Source organism: Molossus molossus, unplaced genomic scaffold, assembly GCF_014108415.1.
Source record: "Molossus molossus isolate mMolMol1 unplaced genomic scaffold, mMolMol1.p scaffold_m16_p_6, whole genome shotgun sequence".
NCBI lineage: Eukaryota > Metazoa > Chordata > Mammalia > Chiroptera > Molossidae > Molossus > Molossus molossus.
The window spans coordinates 55,764,908-55,783,930 of NW_023425399.1; the positions used below are offsets into that span (position 1 = coordinate 55,764,908).

Below are 19,023 nucleotides of genomic sequence, written 5' to 3' on the forward strand. Positions count from 1 at the left end.
TCCCATAGAGTAACTCCATCTAATGGGCTGTCGGGTCTTCAGGAAGGCGCCAAAGGGGTACACTGGGGCCAAGGTCATTGGAGGACATCTGCAGGAGCATCCCAAATGGTCTCTGGCTCCTCAGGCCTCTGGCCCTCTAATCCCACAGCCTCCCAAATGCAAATCAGAGCCCACTCTCCTTGCTTCCCAAGCAGCTCAGAACAGCCTGCCTAGTCCTCTTCAGGCTTTAGGCCCCCGGGACATGGACCATCCTGGCCTGGAAACCTGCTGCTGTTCTCCTCACACATTGCCCATCCTGCCTCCTCTCCCCCGTTACTCAAGCAGGCCTGGTTCATTCCTGAATCAGTGAATGCTCTTCTCCTGATACCACCATGGCTGGTCCCCCTTGTCCCTCAGGTATCCACGCCACTGCCACTCCCCAGAAGACCCTTCTTTTCTACCTGGCTGCTGTCACATGCAATTATGTTTTCTTCACACATGACCCAGATAGTTACCTTAGTTTTTATTTAGTCTGGCCTACTATTTTATCACTGCTCACAGAGTCCCTGTGCTAACTTCCATCTCATCACCAAGGTTAGCACAATGCTGGGCACAGAGAAGGGGCTCAATTGATGGTTTTAATACCCCCGACGAGCCTTTGGGTCAGCAATCAAAAGGAACCTGCTTCCTTCCTGCACTTGCCAGCTATATAATCACATCTGACCACTGCACGGTGCACACTGATTGCAGCTCAAAGATGATCACCCAATTTCAGGCTGGGGGGCTGGAGCCCTGGGCAGCCTAACAAAGGTAATTGAGGCAAGGCTGATTATACTGGAAAGCTGGAGGGGACCAACCTGTGAGAACAAGCCATGCCACACTCAGACTGTAACATGTTTGCTAAGTTTGTTTCTGATGCAATTTAATGGTGATTCTACTGATTTCTTTTTTGGAATTGAGCCTGGTGCTGAGCATGACACCTGCAGCCCCAGCTGTCAGGACTGGCCCATTTTGGAGCCGGAGGTATTATGATTTATGGCCTGCTGTCAGAGTTCTTGGATAGAGATATTGTGGGAAGGTGAGCCAGAGCACTACCAGGGTTCTCTGGGAACTTCCCTCCTGATTCACTGTGACCTGATTTCAATCTGGCTGTCCCTTACCACTTTGTGGCCTTGGGCAACAACTGTGTGCCCCTCAGCATCCTGTCTACATGTTGGAAATAATAACCCCTACGTCACAAAGTCGCTGTGAGGTCCAAACCAGTTCCTTCACTGGCAGAGCTTGGAGAGTGCCAACCAGGTGAGCAGTCAGCCTCTGTCATTGTCACTGCCTGGGGGTAGCCTAAAGCTAAGGTGCAGAGCAGGTCCCGATGTGCCCTTTGGGGACACGTCACACTTGTGTCATCTAGACACAGGCCTGCTTCATCCAAAACTATCACATCTGACCCCACGCCCATCCTCTGGGGCAGGAATGGCCATCCCTGGTGGGCCGTGGAGGAAAAGGTCCCAGGGCCAGCACAGCCTGCATCCATACCTTCTTCATCAGAAAAGTATGCCATAATTTTCATGGAATGGACTAGTGGGGTTTGTGCTGGAAAGGCCAACATTTCCCAAACTGGGTTTCTCTGCTGCAAGGCTCCAAAGAGAGTGCTCCTGGCTGAGAAAGGCAGGGACATGCAGTTCTAGCCCCTGCTATTCTGGCTGGCGTCCCAGGACTGCGGCCTCTGGTCACCAGAGCTTGTTGGTTACAGGCATCAGGTCACCCCAGGCCCTCTGTATCAGAGCCTGCATTTTAAAAAGGCCCTCAGGGAATCACTACTCTGAATCAGGGGTCCACAACCCTGTTACACATAAGAACCCCCTGGGGAGATTCAAAAAAGCACATTGTCAGGGACCCAGGGACAACCTGCTGCCAAGGTGCTCAGGCCCTGATGTTTTCAGGCTCAGATGGATTCAAAGTACTTCCAAGGCCCAGGACACCTGCAGGTTCTTAGCACATAGGAGCAATGCAGTCCTGACCCAGGCAACACACCTCCGAATCTGCTGAAACACTGGAAGCCAAGGATCAGCACCAATGGTGAGTAGTCCCAGCATGGCTGGAGAGACGCTGTTCCAAACAAGGGATATGCTTGTCATCTTGTGCCACGTGCCAACCACCCTCTCCCAAGACCCCTCTCAGCAAGAAAAGCCCAGAGCCATGAGCTTTAGCAAAAATGTTTAATCTCTCCTTAATGTGTGTATTTACAAGTACTAAATCTGAAGAACAGTGAAATAGGAAATGACCGTGAATTTACACAATCTGTGGGCTGAGCACCCCATCAGCCACACTGCTCCTGGGAGGGGCAATGGCAAGGGGCAGCTCAGGCCGGCCTAGTGATTGTTCTTCTTTTGGGTGGGGGCCCTGTGGCATTAAAGGACAGCTAATTGTGGGCTTCATCTTAAAAATATCTCTCTGTAAATATATCTATTCTAGCTTGTGTAGCACCAACATGAGCCATCACATCCAGAACTAGCAGAAAAACCAAGGCAGAGGTTCTCAGCAAGGTCACACCAGGGAGGGTGGGAATAACATTTGGGGCCCTCCACCTTGGGGTGACCCCAGCTGCTCTGCCCTGGGTCAGGAAATGCAGGGCAAGCTCGAGGTATATTGAGAGGCCCAGCTCCCAGACCAAGGCACGAGCCATCCCCGGGCACTCCTGAGACAAGAGTGCGGAAGGCTGGAAGGAACAGCCCGAGGAAGGACAGGCCATAGCAGCAGTGCCTGGGACAGGACAGGTATCCCTGCACAGCACCCTGTGCTGTGGCCTAGACTCTGGGCCTACAGAGGGGCCTTCACTGCAAAGTGGGACTCCATCCCCAGGCTCCTACCAGGGCCTCATACCCCCCAGGCCAGCGCCAGAGCTTGGGGTCAGAGCCCCTGGCAGGATGTCACTCTGGAGGTGACGGTGAGGTGCTTGGGCCCTAGCGCCTGGGGTGCTACAGAGCTCAGAGGACTATGAGAACTAGTGACAAGAACTGAGCCTAACTCAAGACCAGGCAGAAAAGGGAGGTGTGGGAGGACCTGCTGCACAGAGTAGACAGCAGGCTTAGAATCAAATTGATGAGCTCACATGTAAACAGATATTGCTAAAGTGCTTGCGCCTGACAGGTGTGCACTATTAGGTGGGCCACCCGTCCTCCTCCCTCACCAGGAACAGCCTCTTTAGGTGAGCATGTGGCAGCTCTCTGCAGGCTGGGAGGCCTCAGGAAGAAGGGCTGAGACTCTGAAAAGGGCAGAGCAGGGAAGTGGAAGAATGGGGCTTCAATTAGAAGCCAGCATCCAGGGAAGACTTTGGAGGAAAATTGAGGCTCACATCCAGGTGGCACCAAGGGGAGACAGAAGTACACCCAGGAAGTAGAATCCAGGCCAAGGCAGTGACCACCAAAAAGACTGCTTGATCTCTAGTGATGGGCCTCAGCTCTGGCCCCCATGTCAGCCCAGGGACGAGCCCATGTAGGCTACACTAGTGTCAGGAGGGGATGCCTGAGCTCCAGCTAGTCCTCCACAGCAGTGGGAGGCAGGAGCACTGCTCAATGCCCACAGGGTGGGTGAGGAAGAAACCTGCTACCTCCCCCCATTCCAGGAGCTTCCCAAGTTGAGTTCTCTGCCTTCCCACTAGCTTCCCTACACAAGAAGGCAGCCCCGGCCCTTAACCTGATCTCCAAGGTGTGCAGCCTGGCTCACACAGCCTAGGGTGGGGACCTCAAGATGGTGCTGGCACAGTTAGCTGTCCCTTAAAGTCCATGGGAGTCTTTAGTACCATCAAAAAAGTGAACTTGTCTGCTTTCACAAGTGACTGATTAATTAAAAACATTTTAAAAAGTGTCTAACAACCTCTAGTATTCAACACTTGCAGTTTTAAAAAGATCAAGTCAGACTTAATGCTAGCACAGTCATGCAGGAACTCACAGCCCTCGACCTGGAAAAGGGTGGGGGAGCACTTGCTGAGAGAGGTTCTCTCTTTTTTACATCAAAACTAAAAACAGGACAGACCGTAGGTCAAGGGGCAGAGGCCTGGGGTGTTCCGCTCAGGGAAACTGGCCATTTGCTTCACGACCATTTGGTATTGCTCTCCCACTGCCTTAATTTTCTTATTCTAAATTGTCTGTAAAATTTCTCCTCCTCCAGTCAACTATACAGGACCCCACTGGGGCTGGAGACTGAGGCTAGACACACACACACACACTCATATACATATATATATATATATATATATATATATATATATATATATACACACACACACATACACACACTAATGTACAGGTTTTGTTTTAGTTAAAAATTTGTTCTCTCTTGCTTACTGAGGGCAGGGTGGACAGAGCCAACCATCAGGCCCTCTGGTCACTCACTGTGTCTTGTTCCCAGCCAGGCCATAGAGTATGACCCAAGGGGCCCTGCCACAGTTCTGGCTGCCCAAGCAGAATGCAGAATTTCTTTGTTCTCCCCAAAAAAACAAAAAATAGCCCCCAGATGTCCCATTATGCTTGAGGGGCCCCCACGCTGCTGAGATGCCAGACTGGAAGCCACTAGAAGGTAAACGTGGAGAGCAGGGGAGACAGAGATGGAGGGAAGGAAGAGGATGGTTGGGGCTGCTCCCAGGACCTCCATGCTGGAGAGCTACCCAGAGCAGATACAATGGAGGAATAAATAACGGGAGTGTGTGCTCATGACTGGAGCCCCAGACTCCAGTGGCTCCCAGAGGCACAGCCCTGAGAACACAATGGGAGTCACAAGTCCTTCTGGAAGTCTCTTGGGAGCTGAGAGCACTGTTTCCTGCAGCCCCTCCACAGGAGGGAGCTGGGGCCTCTCTCTGGGCAAGGTGCTCCTGCCTCCACCGCAGAGAGCACGCGGTGAATCGGAGGATGGTGGCGTGTGCAGCAGGGAGCATGAGGGTGGCAGGCGGGTGGCAACAGCCCAGACTGAGTACAGCTTACCTTGGCCAGGCTTGGCATTTAGCCTCCCCAGGCCTCAACCCTCAGACTCTGCCAGGGAAACCGGGAAGGCTGACCCCTTCCCATTGTCCTGGCCCTTCTGGCCTCATGCCTGGCCTCGGAGACAACCAGACTGGCATCCCTCCTCCCAGAGGGCTCAGACTTACTCCTCAAGTCTTCAGCAGTCAGCTGAGTCTCCCAAGAAGGCCTCCAGCCAGACCTAGGATCCCACTGCCTTGTGGCCAGCAGCTCTGGGCACAGAGGGTGCTGTGGGCACTGTCTCACTCATACTAGTAAGAACCAGGACCCTCCCACCTCCCCACCTCCGCCAGGGGGAAGAGAGGGCCAGGAGGATGTTAGCCTGCATGCCAGTCCCGAGCACATAAGCACTCGGCACACATCAGGGAAGGCTGCCTCCAGGGACCTCCCAGCTTTGGCTGTTGGTTGGAGGCCACCCCTGCAGTCCCTCTCACTAATCTCCCATTGGGCAGTGGTGGCTGGGTGGCTCAGCTGCTCAGGGCCATTGTGTCCACCACCTGCTCCAGCTTGCTCCGGAGCCGTTGCCGGCGAGCCTGTTCATCCTTCTCCAGTGCCATCAGGATCTGGGGAGGCAGACAGAAATGTTAGTGAGCCTGACAGGGCTGCCGCTCACATGGGACCACTACATGGAAGCTTGGAGGATTATACACAATAAAGTGACAGCTGTGACTGGTGGGGGCTCTGGAGTAGACACCTAATTCCATCCCTTTCATTCCGAACTGGGGGAACTGGGTTTTGAACCTAGACCACCGCCCCCTCCTCCCCTGCCACACAAGGACACTGGTGTGAAGAGTGAGTCTCCCTTCCCCCTGGTCACTATTCCTACTCCCAAACCACAAAACTCCAGCCCCAAGCAGGGCTCTCTGCTCACAGCCAGCCCTTCATGTACCCTTGGTGCAGTTCCCCATCTGTAAATGGGAACTGGGCCTGGCCACCTGGGACACAGATGGGTCGTCACCATCTGGATGCTCTCTCTGCACTGCAACAGCCCAGGAAGCAGGAGCACCTTAAGTTCACATTCCTGGTCCCTGATGGCACATCAGTCTACCAGTATGTGGTCATGTCACCATCCTCCTCTATCCCACCACCCCAGTTTCTCTGTACCCCTTTATAGGGGATTTCCTCAGAGAACCTCTAGCTTCTCTCCGCTTTCCCTCATGAGCCCAAGGATGGCAGGCTTTACTCTCCAACCCCTAGCTAGTTGTCAGGTCACTCAGGATCCGCTGCTTATCCTTCTTGGACCTAGGACACCTGTTCAACTTCCAGATACCCAGTCCCACCTCTGAGTCTCAGCCCACCCCTTCTGGCTCTGGACTGACATCCAGGGCTATCTCCTCTAGTCTCAGCTGCTGACCCCACAGCCTGACCCTGCAGGCGGAGTCTCTCCTGAGTCCTAGCTCCTTTCCCCTCAAACTTAAATAAAAGTCCAAGGTGGATTCCTTGGACTTTCCCACCTCTTGTAGCTCATTCCACCTTAAGTCTGGAGTCATGCCCCATAGCCAGTCACACCCCATAGTAAATCCTGGTCCCTCCCACCCATACCCAGCCCTTACGTGGTCCCTGCCTCCAACTCACCCTGGGCACCCAAAGTCAGATCACAGGTCTGTCTCTAGAGATGGCCTGTCTCACACAGGGGAAAGCCCAAGTTCCCCAAAGCCTGCACACCCAGTGACAGGCCCCTTGCCTTAGCCTGGCCTCTCCCACCTCTCCCTCCGCCCCTCCTCTCAGCACAGCTCTGATTCAGGCTCCTGGCTTCCATAGTCCTGCAGCCAGAACCAATCTGGTCTCAGGGCCTTGGCAGTGGCCATGCCCATCCTGCCTCTCTGGCACTGTGTGCCCCATCCAATTCAGCCCATGAATCAGTCCTCCTTCCACAGATATCACAGGGAGCCCCAGCTCTGTGTAGCAGATGGCAAGGAGACCTGCTGCATCCTTACTCCAGGGCAGCAAAAAAGATACTAAAGGAGGAAGGCTCTAGAGAACACTCACCAACTCATTTTCTCCACTTCAGGAAGCCACTGCAATCTGCTCCCCTGCTCCCCCACACCCCCAAATTGTCCAGAAGCATGCTCCTTGACCTGCTGCAGCCCAGGCTGACCCTGCTAGACCTGGTGGGCAATTACAACAAGCATTGTATCCCTGCCTCAGCAAGTGAAGTGGCCAGGGGGCAAGCAAATCAGAGAAGGCAGGTGCCTGGCCGGCCCAGAGGCCAGGGGAGGAGGAGGAGGGACTGGATGCAGTTGGTCCTAAGGAGGGAGCCCTGCTTGGCTAGGCCTGGTGAAGGGCTGAGCAAGGTAGTGTGAACCAGACTTGGAGCAAGGCTGGTGTTTGTACTCACCTCATCTTTGTACTTGGTGATATAGGAGTAGATCTCATGCAAGGCGCTCATGCTGTTGAACTGGCTCAGGTGCAGCCGTGACTGCTCGGCCAAGTACGCACTCATGTCCTGGTCACTGATGGCAGGCATCTTGGCAATATCAGCATAGTACCTACAGGCAGATGGCAGGCTGGCACATGAGCTGGGTCCCAGCCCTCGGCCCGCAGCCCACCCCCTGCACACTCCCCTCACCTCTCCACCCAGCTCTTATAGTTGGGGATGTCCTTGGCATAGAGCAGTTTGTTGGAAGGCGAGTCCTTGCCCAGCTTGTGCTCAGATGTGGAGCAGGAGTCCATAAAAGTCTGGGCCACCACTGACAGGCAGGCATCTGTGATGCTGCTCTTGTGGATGTCAAACACAAACTGTGGGTTCTTGATCACGTTCACCCAGAAGCGCAGGGGCAGGCTGTGTAAGCAGGTCAGATGCATGGTCAGACAGGGCCTAGGCACCCCTTCCAGATGGCATGGGAAGGGGTCAGCTGGCAGCCTCCTAGCTTGCCTGGGTTTGAATTTTAGTGACCATGGATTTCCACGCAGATGGGGAAAGGACTCTTAGGAAGTGAGTACTATCTTCTGCCACTCACACTCCTGAAGGACAGTCCCTCCACTTGGTCACATGCTTACACATGCACTCACACACGATCACAACCCTGCTTCTGCTCAGGAAGGACTCCAGGGGACACATTTCCACAGACATTTTACCTCTGTGCCCAAAATGCCACCCTAAAACAGCCATCAACTGTGCTACCTAATAGCCACAAGTCACTTGAGGCTGTTTAAATGGAAATAAAGTTAAAAATTCAGATTCTCAGTTGCTGTAGTCACTTGTCAAATGCTCAGCAGCCACACAGGACAGAAAGCCACCACAGATCTAGAACATTCTGTCATTGTAGGGATTTTCTTGGATGGTACTGACCTAGACGATGCTGCCTGCCGTGGTCCTCATGGAACCCCTTCAAGGCCCATGGGCAGCACAACAGAGTGGGAGGCCCAGGGCTGCCTCCAAGTTTGGGAAGTGGCAGCATGCAGAGGCCACAGTGCTGGGAGGGTGAGACTACCAGGGTATCAGCAAGAAAGAGGCCAGAGGCACAGGAGCTTCTCTGAGGATGGGCCAAGTGCTGCAGGGGCATGTGGTCAGGCTCAGGGAGACAAAAGCCAAACTGGGTAGTGGGTGCTGGCTACCTGAGGGGGTGAAAGCCCCTAACCGTTTGCTGTCACTACCACTCATCCACATCACTGCCAATGGCTAGCACGGGCCTGGCCCACCAAGCTCATTTTTCACACAAAGCCCACACTCGCACCCTTGCACAAAGCCATGTGTGCACGCATGTAGGTGAACGCACATGCATACACCTAGCTCCCACACCAAAGGGGGTTCTCCAAGTTGAAGCAGAGGTCAAGCCTAGTCCTAGAGCATGGGAGGCAATGGATGCCACCCAGATGGGTGAGTTGGGAGGGCCCATATAAAGAGGGGCTAAAAATACCAGGCCAGCCTCTCCCCTCACCTATGAGAACAGGGCTTCTAGAGGACAGGCCTCCTGCAGCTGCTCAGCCCCACCTCCCCTGACTATGCCCCACTGCCCCACCTGGCCCAACTGCCAAATCCCATCCTAAGGTACCAGTTGCTCTTCCAGGTGTGGCGCACATCTGAGTCATGTATCTGGTGCTGGTCAGCCTGCTCGTCTAAGAAGTCGAACATATACTTGATGGCCAGTGGCAGGGCCGAGCCCCGGTGTGCTGTGCTAAAGATGGTCTCAAACAGGTCATCCACAAACTTCTGCAGTGTGCCCTGTAGATAGGTGCAAGCAAAGAGCTCCAGGGAACCACCAGCAGCCCATCTCCTTGGTGACCTGGGCAGTTAGCTATGCTGCACCCATGCCCCTACCTCCTGCCCATCCAGGTCTACCTTGGTGGCCAGCAACCGCGTCAGGTAGATCTCCGAGACCATCTTGCTGCCACGGTCACCCTCCCGCTGGTCCAGGTGGTCATGATTCTTCACCAGATGCCAAAGCTTGGTGCCGCTTTCCAGGTCAGGTGTGATCATGGGTGTGCGTGAACGCAGGCTGTCCGGGCTGCTAGCTGTGCGTAGCATGCTCTCTGCAGGCATCACACAGTCAGCTGGCAGGCCCACTGTATCCAGCACCCACAACCTGCCCTGCCCTTGACTAGGAAGCCTCGGGCTAGAAGCTCCTCTGTCTGAGCCTCAGTTTCCACATCTGAAAACTGGGGTCCTCAGCCCCACCTGCTTGGGTTGTCAGGGACAGAAGGTGACATGCTGTGTATGGGTGTGTGCTGCAGGGGGAAAGGTAAAGTCTCAGAACTGAGAGAAAGGCTAAGTGTCCAAGTGACGGGCCATGATGTGGCCCCTTTCAACCCTTGTGTGCGCCTGCTGTAGGGGGCCCAGGAGAGGCATCCTATTCAGGCCAGTGAGCCCACTCTCCCCACCTGACCCCTCACCATATCTGCTGAGGGACTTGGTGAAGGTGGAAGAGTTGGAGATGTTGTAGGCAGACGTCTGCTTGGGCACCAACGCCACTGAGGACCCATCCGTCACCTGTGGGCAGAGGGTTGGGAGATTCATGCCCACCATTGGGAGCTGTGGTGATACCTCCAGCCCTTCCTGGTACTGTGCCTGGAGGCTAATCACCTCACTCTGAGCCTCAGATTCTGCTCTGGTGAACTCCAGGGCTGTTGGAACAACCAGATGGGCCCAGTGTTGGGTCTGGGAAGGTAAAACATGTGACCCCAGTTTCCCTTTCTGCCCAACATTTGTCGCCCACCCATAGCCAAGGGCCTGGACACCAGCTTCCACACTACCCTGGAACCCTGAGAAAAGGCTGAGCCACGGCCAGAGGGTGGGAGACACAGGATCACCTGATAGTGAGCCAGAGTATTCAGTCTCTTCCAGTCGTTGTCAATCTTGGTGGTGACATCCTCATCCTGCAGGATGATTCTCGCCATGCGGCCCTGGCGCCACTCTGAAGGAGAGGGAAACAGTGAGGGGTGGGGCCACAGGCAGGTGCCAGGTTTCCCCCTTTCCTTGGTCTGGCCTCTCAGCCTGAAGAGAAGAGCATGGGTGTCCTAGAGGCACTCAGTGCAGGGCCTGAACAGCAGAATAACAAAGGGACAAGGTTCCTCCCTGTCTCCCTCCCAGCAGCTCCCATCCTGGCTCAGAGCAGAAAGCATGTACCCATGCAGTTAAGCCCCATGCCCTGCAGCTGTCTCACCTTGGGCAGACCAAAACCCCACCCCTAACACCCTGCCTTTGAGCTCTAGGAAGCTCTTCCAACTTCTCAGAGACATTTAAGGCCTCCAAAGCGAAGCCCCCACCTCTCCAGCCACATCTACCATGGGAATCTCTGGACCCACACCTGCCCCGACCCTCTGGCCCCTTGTAGGTACCTCTACATTCCAGCTCATGAGCTACAGTGCCCCTCCCACCCCCTGAGCGCCAATGGCCCAACCTCCTCCAAGAGTAAGTAGGAACTCCAATCCCTAACTCTTCCCTGGACAGGGTGGCCCTCTTAAGTGTGCTCCCTGATTCCATCCTCTACCCCACCTGCCTCTACCCTGGCTTGCCCACATCCATAGCCCAGCTGGGATTACATCCCTTCCCTCCAGCCCTCTTCAACACCTCCTCCCCTCCATAGCCTCCAGCACCCTCCAGCAGCAGCCAGTGCCTGGCCTGGAAGGAGAGGCCTTGCTTGGACTTCCCTAGCTAAGCCCATTACCCGTGGCCCCCTAGACACACCCTTTGGCACTGCCCTTCTCTTTGGGCTGCACACCTTGGCAGGCCACTGCCTAGAACCTCAGCTTGGCCACACTGCCAATTAGCATGAAAGCCCCTCCCTCACTCACCCAGGTCCATGTCCCCAGCCTTGGGCCGTTGGGAGTAGGGTACACCCTTGTACACAGCATCCAGCAACTTCTCCTTGACCTGTGTCACTGTGTCACAGTTTAGTCCCTTCACTGGCACCTCAGGTGCGTTTTCATTCTCCGGATTCACACAATTCAGGGTCTGGGGGCAAGGAGGGGTGCAGCATCAGCACCCACCTCTGAGGGAGCAGGCCTGTGAGAGAATATGGGTCGGGGGCAGGGCAGGGCAGGACGCTGGGCCTGTACTCACCAACATCTTGTAGTCAATCTGCTGCCGGATAAGCTTGTCTTCACTCAGGGAGTAGCGTGCCTCACCCGTGATAGCATCGATGGGGCCCTTCTCCATCTGCTGTTTGATGGCGCAGTACAACATAAACAGTGGCTCCCCTGCACACTCCTGTGGCAGCAGGCGGGCAGGCGTCAGGCTGCAGCCAGGATCCATGGGATTTCACCCTGCCCACTTGTCCCCACCCCTCCAGTGCCTCTGCACCATTCCCACCAGGAGAAATTAGCAATACTCCAAAAGAAGGCAAGTAGAACCCTGGTTCTAGAACCTAACAAAGACTGTGCAAGAGAATAAGTTAGAAAACAGACCCATTGCCCCTATAAGTGTTGATGTGAAAATCCCAACGTAACCTTAGAGAGTAGTGGCAGGACTGTATCAGAGAAGAACACGATGTGACCAAGCGGGCTTTATGCCAAAAAAAGACTAAAGCTCTAAAGGTCTCAGTGGGTCCACTGCCCCAGTTCCCAGCCAACACCCTAGCACCCCCTCGTTGGAGCCTGACTGAGGTGCCAACACTGCACTCTGGGCCCCCACGGACCATAGCATGGGCAGACCCTGTGCCGCAGAACACGAGGCATGACCTTGATTTGTTGGTTGTCAGGGGCCCACCTGGCTGGAACACCACCACTGCAGGCAGAGGGCTGCCCCTGTTACTCAAGAGGTGCAGAAACACCGACCCAGGGCACTTCACCAGCACTGAGGGGCCCAGGAGTCCAGAGCCAAGGCCTTGTAGAACAGCCTCAGGCACTATGTGAAGTCTGCTCTGCTCTTACCCCCTACCATCGCCCTCCAGCTCCCCACACTGCAGCCATGAAAGCCTGCTCTTCCAACTACCCAGTGTCTCACGTCAGGACCTTGGCACCTGCTGTCCCTATAGCCAGAAATATCTCCCTCAGGTTTTTACTGGCCCTTCTGGACTCCATCCAATTTGCCTTCTCAGAAAGACTCTCCCTGACCACCAGGCTGGCCCTCATCACCATCAGGACCCTGCTACAATCACCAGCTTCTATTGCTCTCTTTGATGCCTTCCTCCAGCTAGAATGGAAGCTGCCTGAGGGCCAGGGCACAACTGGCTCACCCACATTATATTCTAACACCCAGCATGAAACCTGCACATGCATGGGGCCCCAGACACTGCTGGACAACAAATGCTATGAGTGAAATGAGTTATCAAAGGAAGCTCATGTCCTTATAGCAAAGTGAAGAAAGCCAACATCAGAGCTTGCCAGTCCTGTCTGTCCCAGGCATTACACCTTGAGGGGCCTGACTCGCTGTGTCCTCTGCACAGGTGAGGCCCTACTTAAGTGTGGGCATAGGCTTCTTTATCACCTTAGCCACCTGATGGAGTTCAGAAGTGTGCCTCACGAAGGCAGCATACTGGCCTCTCCCAACCCCTCCACTGCACAAACAGCAGCTCTGTCCCATAACCAGATGCTCTGGCCATCTTGTTAGAATCTCAGTAATTAAAGAAATAGCTCAAGACTCTTCCACAACATGCCCATCTCTGAAATTATGTTTCATTTACAAACATGACTTCATTAAATCAGCTGGGAAGAAAGCAAGAGTGGATGCAGATTAGTATGCAGTGCCATTTATAGCTGCCTCTCTTCCTGCAAACACAATCTGAACAGAATGGCCGGGGGACAAGACCAAACACCTGTCCAAATGCTCCCCTACTTGCACCTCGAAGAAGAGAAAGGAGTATCTCAAAAAATCAGAAGGAAGAGGTTATTGGCCCAGGATTACAGAGTAAATAAGGAGAAGCCAGAATTCTAACCCAGACCCATCTACCTCTAAAGTACCTAGTCCTTAAATGCCAAGTGTCCTCAGAAAAGGTATACACTGAATGGGCTATCTATTTCTGGCCCAGCTGGCAGGCCCTCCAGTGCTGGCTCCAACCATTTATGCAAGACCTGCCCAGATGGGGCAAAATAGAAATGAAAGAGCTAAAGGCCAGGAGACAGGAGAAAGGCCCAGAACCCAAGGACCTTATCCAGTCCCACCCTCCCTGGGCCACAGTTTCCTGTACAGTGAGGGGAAAAAAGGATGCCCTCAAGTGCCTCCCAGCCCCAGATCTGAACATACAGAAACTACTGATGAATTTTTCAAGTAAAAAAGATAATACAAATATAGTCCATTCTATAAATGATGTTAGGACAAATGTTTCTCCACTTTGGGGTGTGGAGTCAAGTACAAACCCTACCTCACACTGCACACAAATAAAAACCATTTCTATGCACAACACAGGAGCGATAAAAAAAGGAAAACGTTGTATTAAAAAAAAATGTACAAACTACTGGAAGAAATAACCCTACAAATAAAAATAAAAACAAAAACAAGTAAAGGATAAAAAAAGACATTCAAAGAAAAAATAAAAGTGGCCAAACAAAAAGAAACAGCAACTAAAGCAACAAGCTGGCAAATATAAAAACAAGCTGATAAAGCAGGTATTATCCAAGGCCTGGGAAAGATTCTCAACCACTGAATTGGTGCAACTTTTTGCAGAATAGCTTGGCAGCATATATTCCAATTAAAAGTGAATATGCCTGATCACCTACAAATCGCTGTTCTGGATATCCACTTTAGTGTTAACACAGCAAGCAAAGAACACTGGCTCAGCATGCTGGCTGTGGTGCCAGTCATGGAGAGAAAAAATTCAAGCTCTCCAAACACCTCCACCAGTGCAACAGTTAGTAAAATGTGCAACACCCACACTATGGAACATTATGCGACTGTTAACAAGAATGAGATAACCAGATGACATTCCAAAAATGGCAGTGGAGTGAATGGAAGCTACACAGACCATCTCACAGGACCAAAATGGAATTACAATGAAAATATAGACAAATCGTCTGGAAAAAGCAACAGAAAAGCAGCTTGGAGGACCACACAACCAGGGACACGGACTTAATCCTGGTAGGCTTGCGGACACGTGAGTGGGGGGCTGGGATCCCACTGTCAGCAGTGGCCTTAGCTGCGAGCAGCGCCCTTGGGTTAAACTCCCAAGCAGCTCCACAGCGCAGAGCCAGGACAGAGGCTAAAATAGCCACAGCCACTCACCTTAGACTCCAGCAGAGGGAGGGCAGACTGGACTGAAACTGGGTGGGGACCCTTAGGATTTAGAGGGCGCTTAGAGTTTTTGCTGAGTTGCGGTCACACAGGATGGTGGTCATCTTACTCCTTCACAGGGCTCTGGAGAGGTGGCAGCCTCTCCCTCAGAGATTCAACCCCACCGGGTGGCCATTGAAATGCAAACTGAAGCCCATTAAAAACCAGCATCTGCCCCACCCTCGGGAAATCCCCTTATGCTGAGCACCTGAGGGAGTTTTTCATTCAACTGAGAAGCCAAGGCTCTTCAGGTAACCATTACTGCTAGACTCCAGACAAAAAGCTAGAGGATAACTACCATTCCCTGGGCTAGCAATTCTAACCAGGAAAGTAAGACTTGACAGTGGTGTTTAACGAGGGTCCTCCCTGGCTCATCCAAACCCAGAAGAGGGAGCCACATACAGAACACCAACACCCACAGAAAAATTTGGCAGGCTCCAAAGCCCACTGTGATAGCCAAAATGGTGAAACACAGAAACAAAAGCCAAATGAAAGAACAAGAGACTTCTACCAAAGACGAGGTAAATGAGGTGCAGTTAAGCAAGTTAACAGAGCAAGAATTCAGAGCCATGTTCTTGAGGAAGCCCAACAGCATGTGTAAGGACATGAGCACCATGAGTAAAGACATAGAAATGTTGAAAATCAACCAGTTGGAAATTAAAAACCACCAAGAAGAAATGAAAAATGAGATATCAGAAATAAAAAACACATTTGAAAGTCTAAATAGCAGAATAGAGGAAGCTGAGGACCAATCAGTGAATTAGAAGATAGGGTAAAAAAAAAAAATCAACCAATCAGAAAACCAAAAGAAAAAAAACAATTACAAAACAGGAAGACAGCTTAAGAGAACTGTGGGACAACTGGAAACATAATAACATTCACATCATAGAAGTCCCCAAAGAAGAAAATAAGCAAGCGTTAGAGAATATATTTAAAGAAATAGTGACAGAAAACTTCCCTAATTTGGTGAAGAAAGAAGGCATCAAGTTCAAGAAGCAACAGAGAGCCCCAAGTAAGAAGAACCCAAAATGGTCCACACCAAACACACTGTAATCAAAACACCAAAAATTAAAGACAAAGAGAGAATCTTAAAAGCAGCAAGAGATAAGCAATAGATTACCTACAATGTAACTCCCATAAGGCTCTCAGCTGACTTCTCAACAGAAACACTACAGGCCAGAAGGGAATGGCATGAGGTAATCAAGGTCATGAAAAACAAGGATCTGAATCCAAGATTATTCTACCCAGCAAGGCTATCATTCAAAATAGAAGGTAAAATAAAAAGCTTCCCAGACAAAAAGGCTAAGGGAATACATTAGCACCAAACCAGCACTGCAAGATGTTAAAAGGACTGCTGTAATTAGCAGGAGAAACAGGAAAAAAAATAAACCACACCAAACAAAAATGGCAATAAATAAGTACATATCAATAATCACCTTAAAGGTAAATGGATTGAATGCTCCCATAAAAAGACACAGAGTAACTGATTGGATAAGAAAGCATGACTTGTCTATACGTTGATTACAAGAGAACCACCTCAGAACAAAAGACTCATAGGTTGAAAGTGAAGGGATGGAAAAAAATCTTCCAAGCAAACGGAAAGGAAAAAGAAGCTGGGGTAGCAATACTTATATCTGATCAAATAGATTTCAAAATGAAAGCCATAACTAGAGACAAAGAAAGCCACTACATAATATTGAAAGTTTCTATCCAACAGGAAGATATAACCTTGATAAACATATATGCACCCAATATAGGAGCACCAAAATATATTAAAAATCTTCTGGAGGACTTCCAAGGAGAAATCAACAGCAACACAATCATAGCAGGGGACTTCAACACCCGGCGGACATCACTGGATAGATCCTCAAGAAAAAATTAGCAAGGAAACAGAAACTCTAAATGAAGCACTAGACCAGATGGATTTAATAGATATCTACAAAGAATTACACCCCAAAACTACTGAATTCACATTCTTCTCAAGTGCACATGGGACATTCTCAAAGATAGACCACATGGCAGGACACAAACTAAGTCTCTACAAGTTCAAGAAGATTGAAATCATATCAAGCATCTTCTCAGATCACAATGGCATGAAACTAGAAATCAACTGAAACAAGAACATGCAAACACACTTGAACGCATGGAAGCATGTTATTAAACAACAAATGGGTTACTGAGGAGATTCAGGAAGAAATTAAAAAATTCCTGGAAACCAATTAAAATAAACACACAACACAAAATCTATGAGATGCAGTAAATGCAGTTCTGAGAGGGAAGTTCATAGCACTACAGGCCTACTTCAAGAAACAAGAAAAATCTCTAATAAACTATGTAACCTCACAATTTAAAGAACTAGAAAGCAAACAGAAAGAAAACCCCAGAGCAAGTAGAAGGAAGGAACTAGTAAAGATCAGAGCAGAAATAAATGACATAGAGTCCAAAAAAACAATTCAAAGCATCAATGAAACAAAGAGCTGGTTTTTTCGAAAAGATAAACAAGATTGATGGACCCTTAGCTAGACTCACCAAGAAACAAAGAGAGAGAACCCAAATACACAAAATCAGAAATGAAAGAGGAGAAGTAACAACTGACACCACAGAAATACAAAAAATCGTTAACAACTACTAGGAACAATTATATGGCAACAAATTCAACAATCAAAGCGAAAAGGACAAATTTGTAGAAAATCCTCGTCTCCCAAAACTGGACTGGGAAGAGATAGAAAAGTTGAAGAGACCAATAACAACTAAGGAAATTGAAGATGTAATCAAGACTCTCCCAGCAAACAAAAGCCCAGGCCCAGATGGCTTCATGGGGGAGTTTTACCGAACATTCAAAGAAGAACTAACACCCATTCTCCTCAAACTATTTTAAAAAATTGAACATGGAGGAAGACTTACAAACTCGTTTTATGAAACCAGCATAATTCTAATTCCAAAAACAGAAAAAGACATTACAAAGAAAGAAAATTAAGGCCAATATCCCTGATGAACATAGACGCCAAAATCCTGAACAAAATACTAGCAAATCGAATCCAGCAATATAATAAAAAAGAACTAACAGCCATGCTCCTCAAACTATTTAAAAATTCAAGAAGAAGAAAGACTTTCAAACTCGTTTTTTGAGGCCAGCATAATTCTAATTTCAAAACCAGTAAAAGACACTACAAGGAAAGAAAACTACAGGCCAATATCCCTATTGAACATAGACGCCAAAATCCTAAATAAAATACTAGCAAATCAGATCCAGCAATACATCAAAAAAATTATTCACCATGACCAAGTGGGATTCATCCCAGGCATGCAAGGCTGGTACAATATTCGCAAATCAATAAATGTGATACACCACATAAATAAAATGAAGAATAAAAACCACATGATCATATCAATAGATGCCGAAAAAGCCTTCGACAAAATCCAGCATCCATTTCTGATAAAACGCTCAGCAATGTGGGAATAGAGGGATCATAACTCGACTTAATAAAGGCCATATATGAAAGACCTACAGCCAACATCATACTCAATGGGGAGAAACTAAAATCATTTCCCTTAAGAACAGGAACAAGACGAGGATGCCCACTTTCACCACTCTTATTTAAAATAGTACTGGAAATCTTAGCCACAGCAATCAGACAAGAGGGAAAAATAAAATGGTTCCCAATGGGAAAGGAGGACGTGAAACTGTAATTACTCGCAGGTGACATGATACTATACATAGAAAACCCCAAAGACTCCATCAAAAATTTACTAGACTTAATAAATGAATTTGGCAAAGTAGCAGGATACAAAATTAACATCAAGAAATCGATGGCATTCTTATACACCAATGATGAACTCACAGAAAGAGAAACTGAAAAAACAATCCCATTTACCATTGTGGCAAAAAAATTAAGATACCTAGGAATAAACTTAACCAAAGAAATAAAGGATCTATTCGCAGAAAACTACAGGACATTGAAAAAAGAAATAGAGGAAGATATAAAAAAGTGGAAGCACATACCTTGTTCATGGAATGGAAGAATTAACATCATTAAAATGTCCATACTACCCACAGCAATCTATAGATTCAATGTAATCTCCATCAAAATACCAACTACATATGTCACAGAACTGGAACAAATACTTCAAAAGTTCATATGGAACCAAAAATGACCTTGAATAGCCACAGCAATCTTGAAAAAGAAGAACAAAGTTGGAGGGATCACATTACCAGATTTCAGCTTATACTACAAAGCCACTGTAATCAAAACAGGCTGGTAATGGCACAAGAACAGGCATAAAGACCCATGGAACAGAACAGAGAAGTCAGAAAAAGACCCAAGGCAATATGCTCCATTAATATTTGACAGAGTTGGCAAGAACATACAGTGGAATAAAGACAGC

At 49.7% G+C, this 19,023-nt stretch overlaps 1 protein-coding gene across 1 annotated transcript in view; it reads right to left on the reverse strand.

Annotated features, from left to right (window-relative positions):
* Positions 1–4,267: 4,267 nt before the first annotated feature.
* The window catches only part of PLXNA1 (plexin A1), a 56,214-nt gene continuing 41,458 nt past the window's right edge, over positions 4,268–19,023 (reverse strand). The window contains exons 24-32 of the mRNA XM_036245345.1: positions 11,494–11,640; positions 11,226–11,385; positions 10,242–10,345; positions 9,825–9,921; positions 9,274–9,464; positions 8,987–9,156; positions 7,561–7,773; positions 7,330–7,480; positions 4,268–5,554 (exon numbers count right to left, since the gene is read on the reverse strand). Of these exons, the coding sequence (XP_036101238.1) occupies positions 5,459–5,554; positions 7,330–7,480; positions 7,561–7,773; positions 8,987–9,156; positions 9,274–9,464; positions 9,825–9,921; positions 10,242–10,345; positions 11,226–11,385; positions 11,494–11,640 (1,329 nt within the window). The 3' untranslated portion in view covers positions 4,268–5,458. The remainder of the gene's footprint in view (positions 5,555–7,329; positions 7,481–7,560; positions 7,774–8,986; positions 9,157–9,273; positions 9,465–9,824; positions 9,922–10,241; positions 10,346–11,225; positions 11,386–11,493; positions 11,641–19,023) is intronic.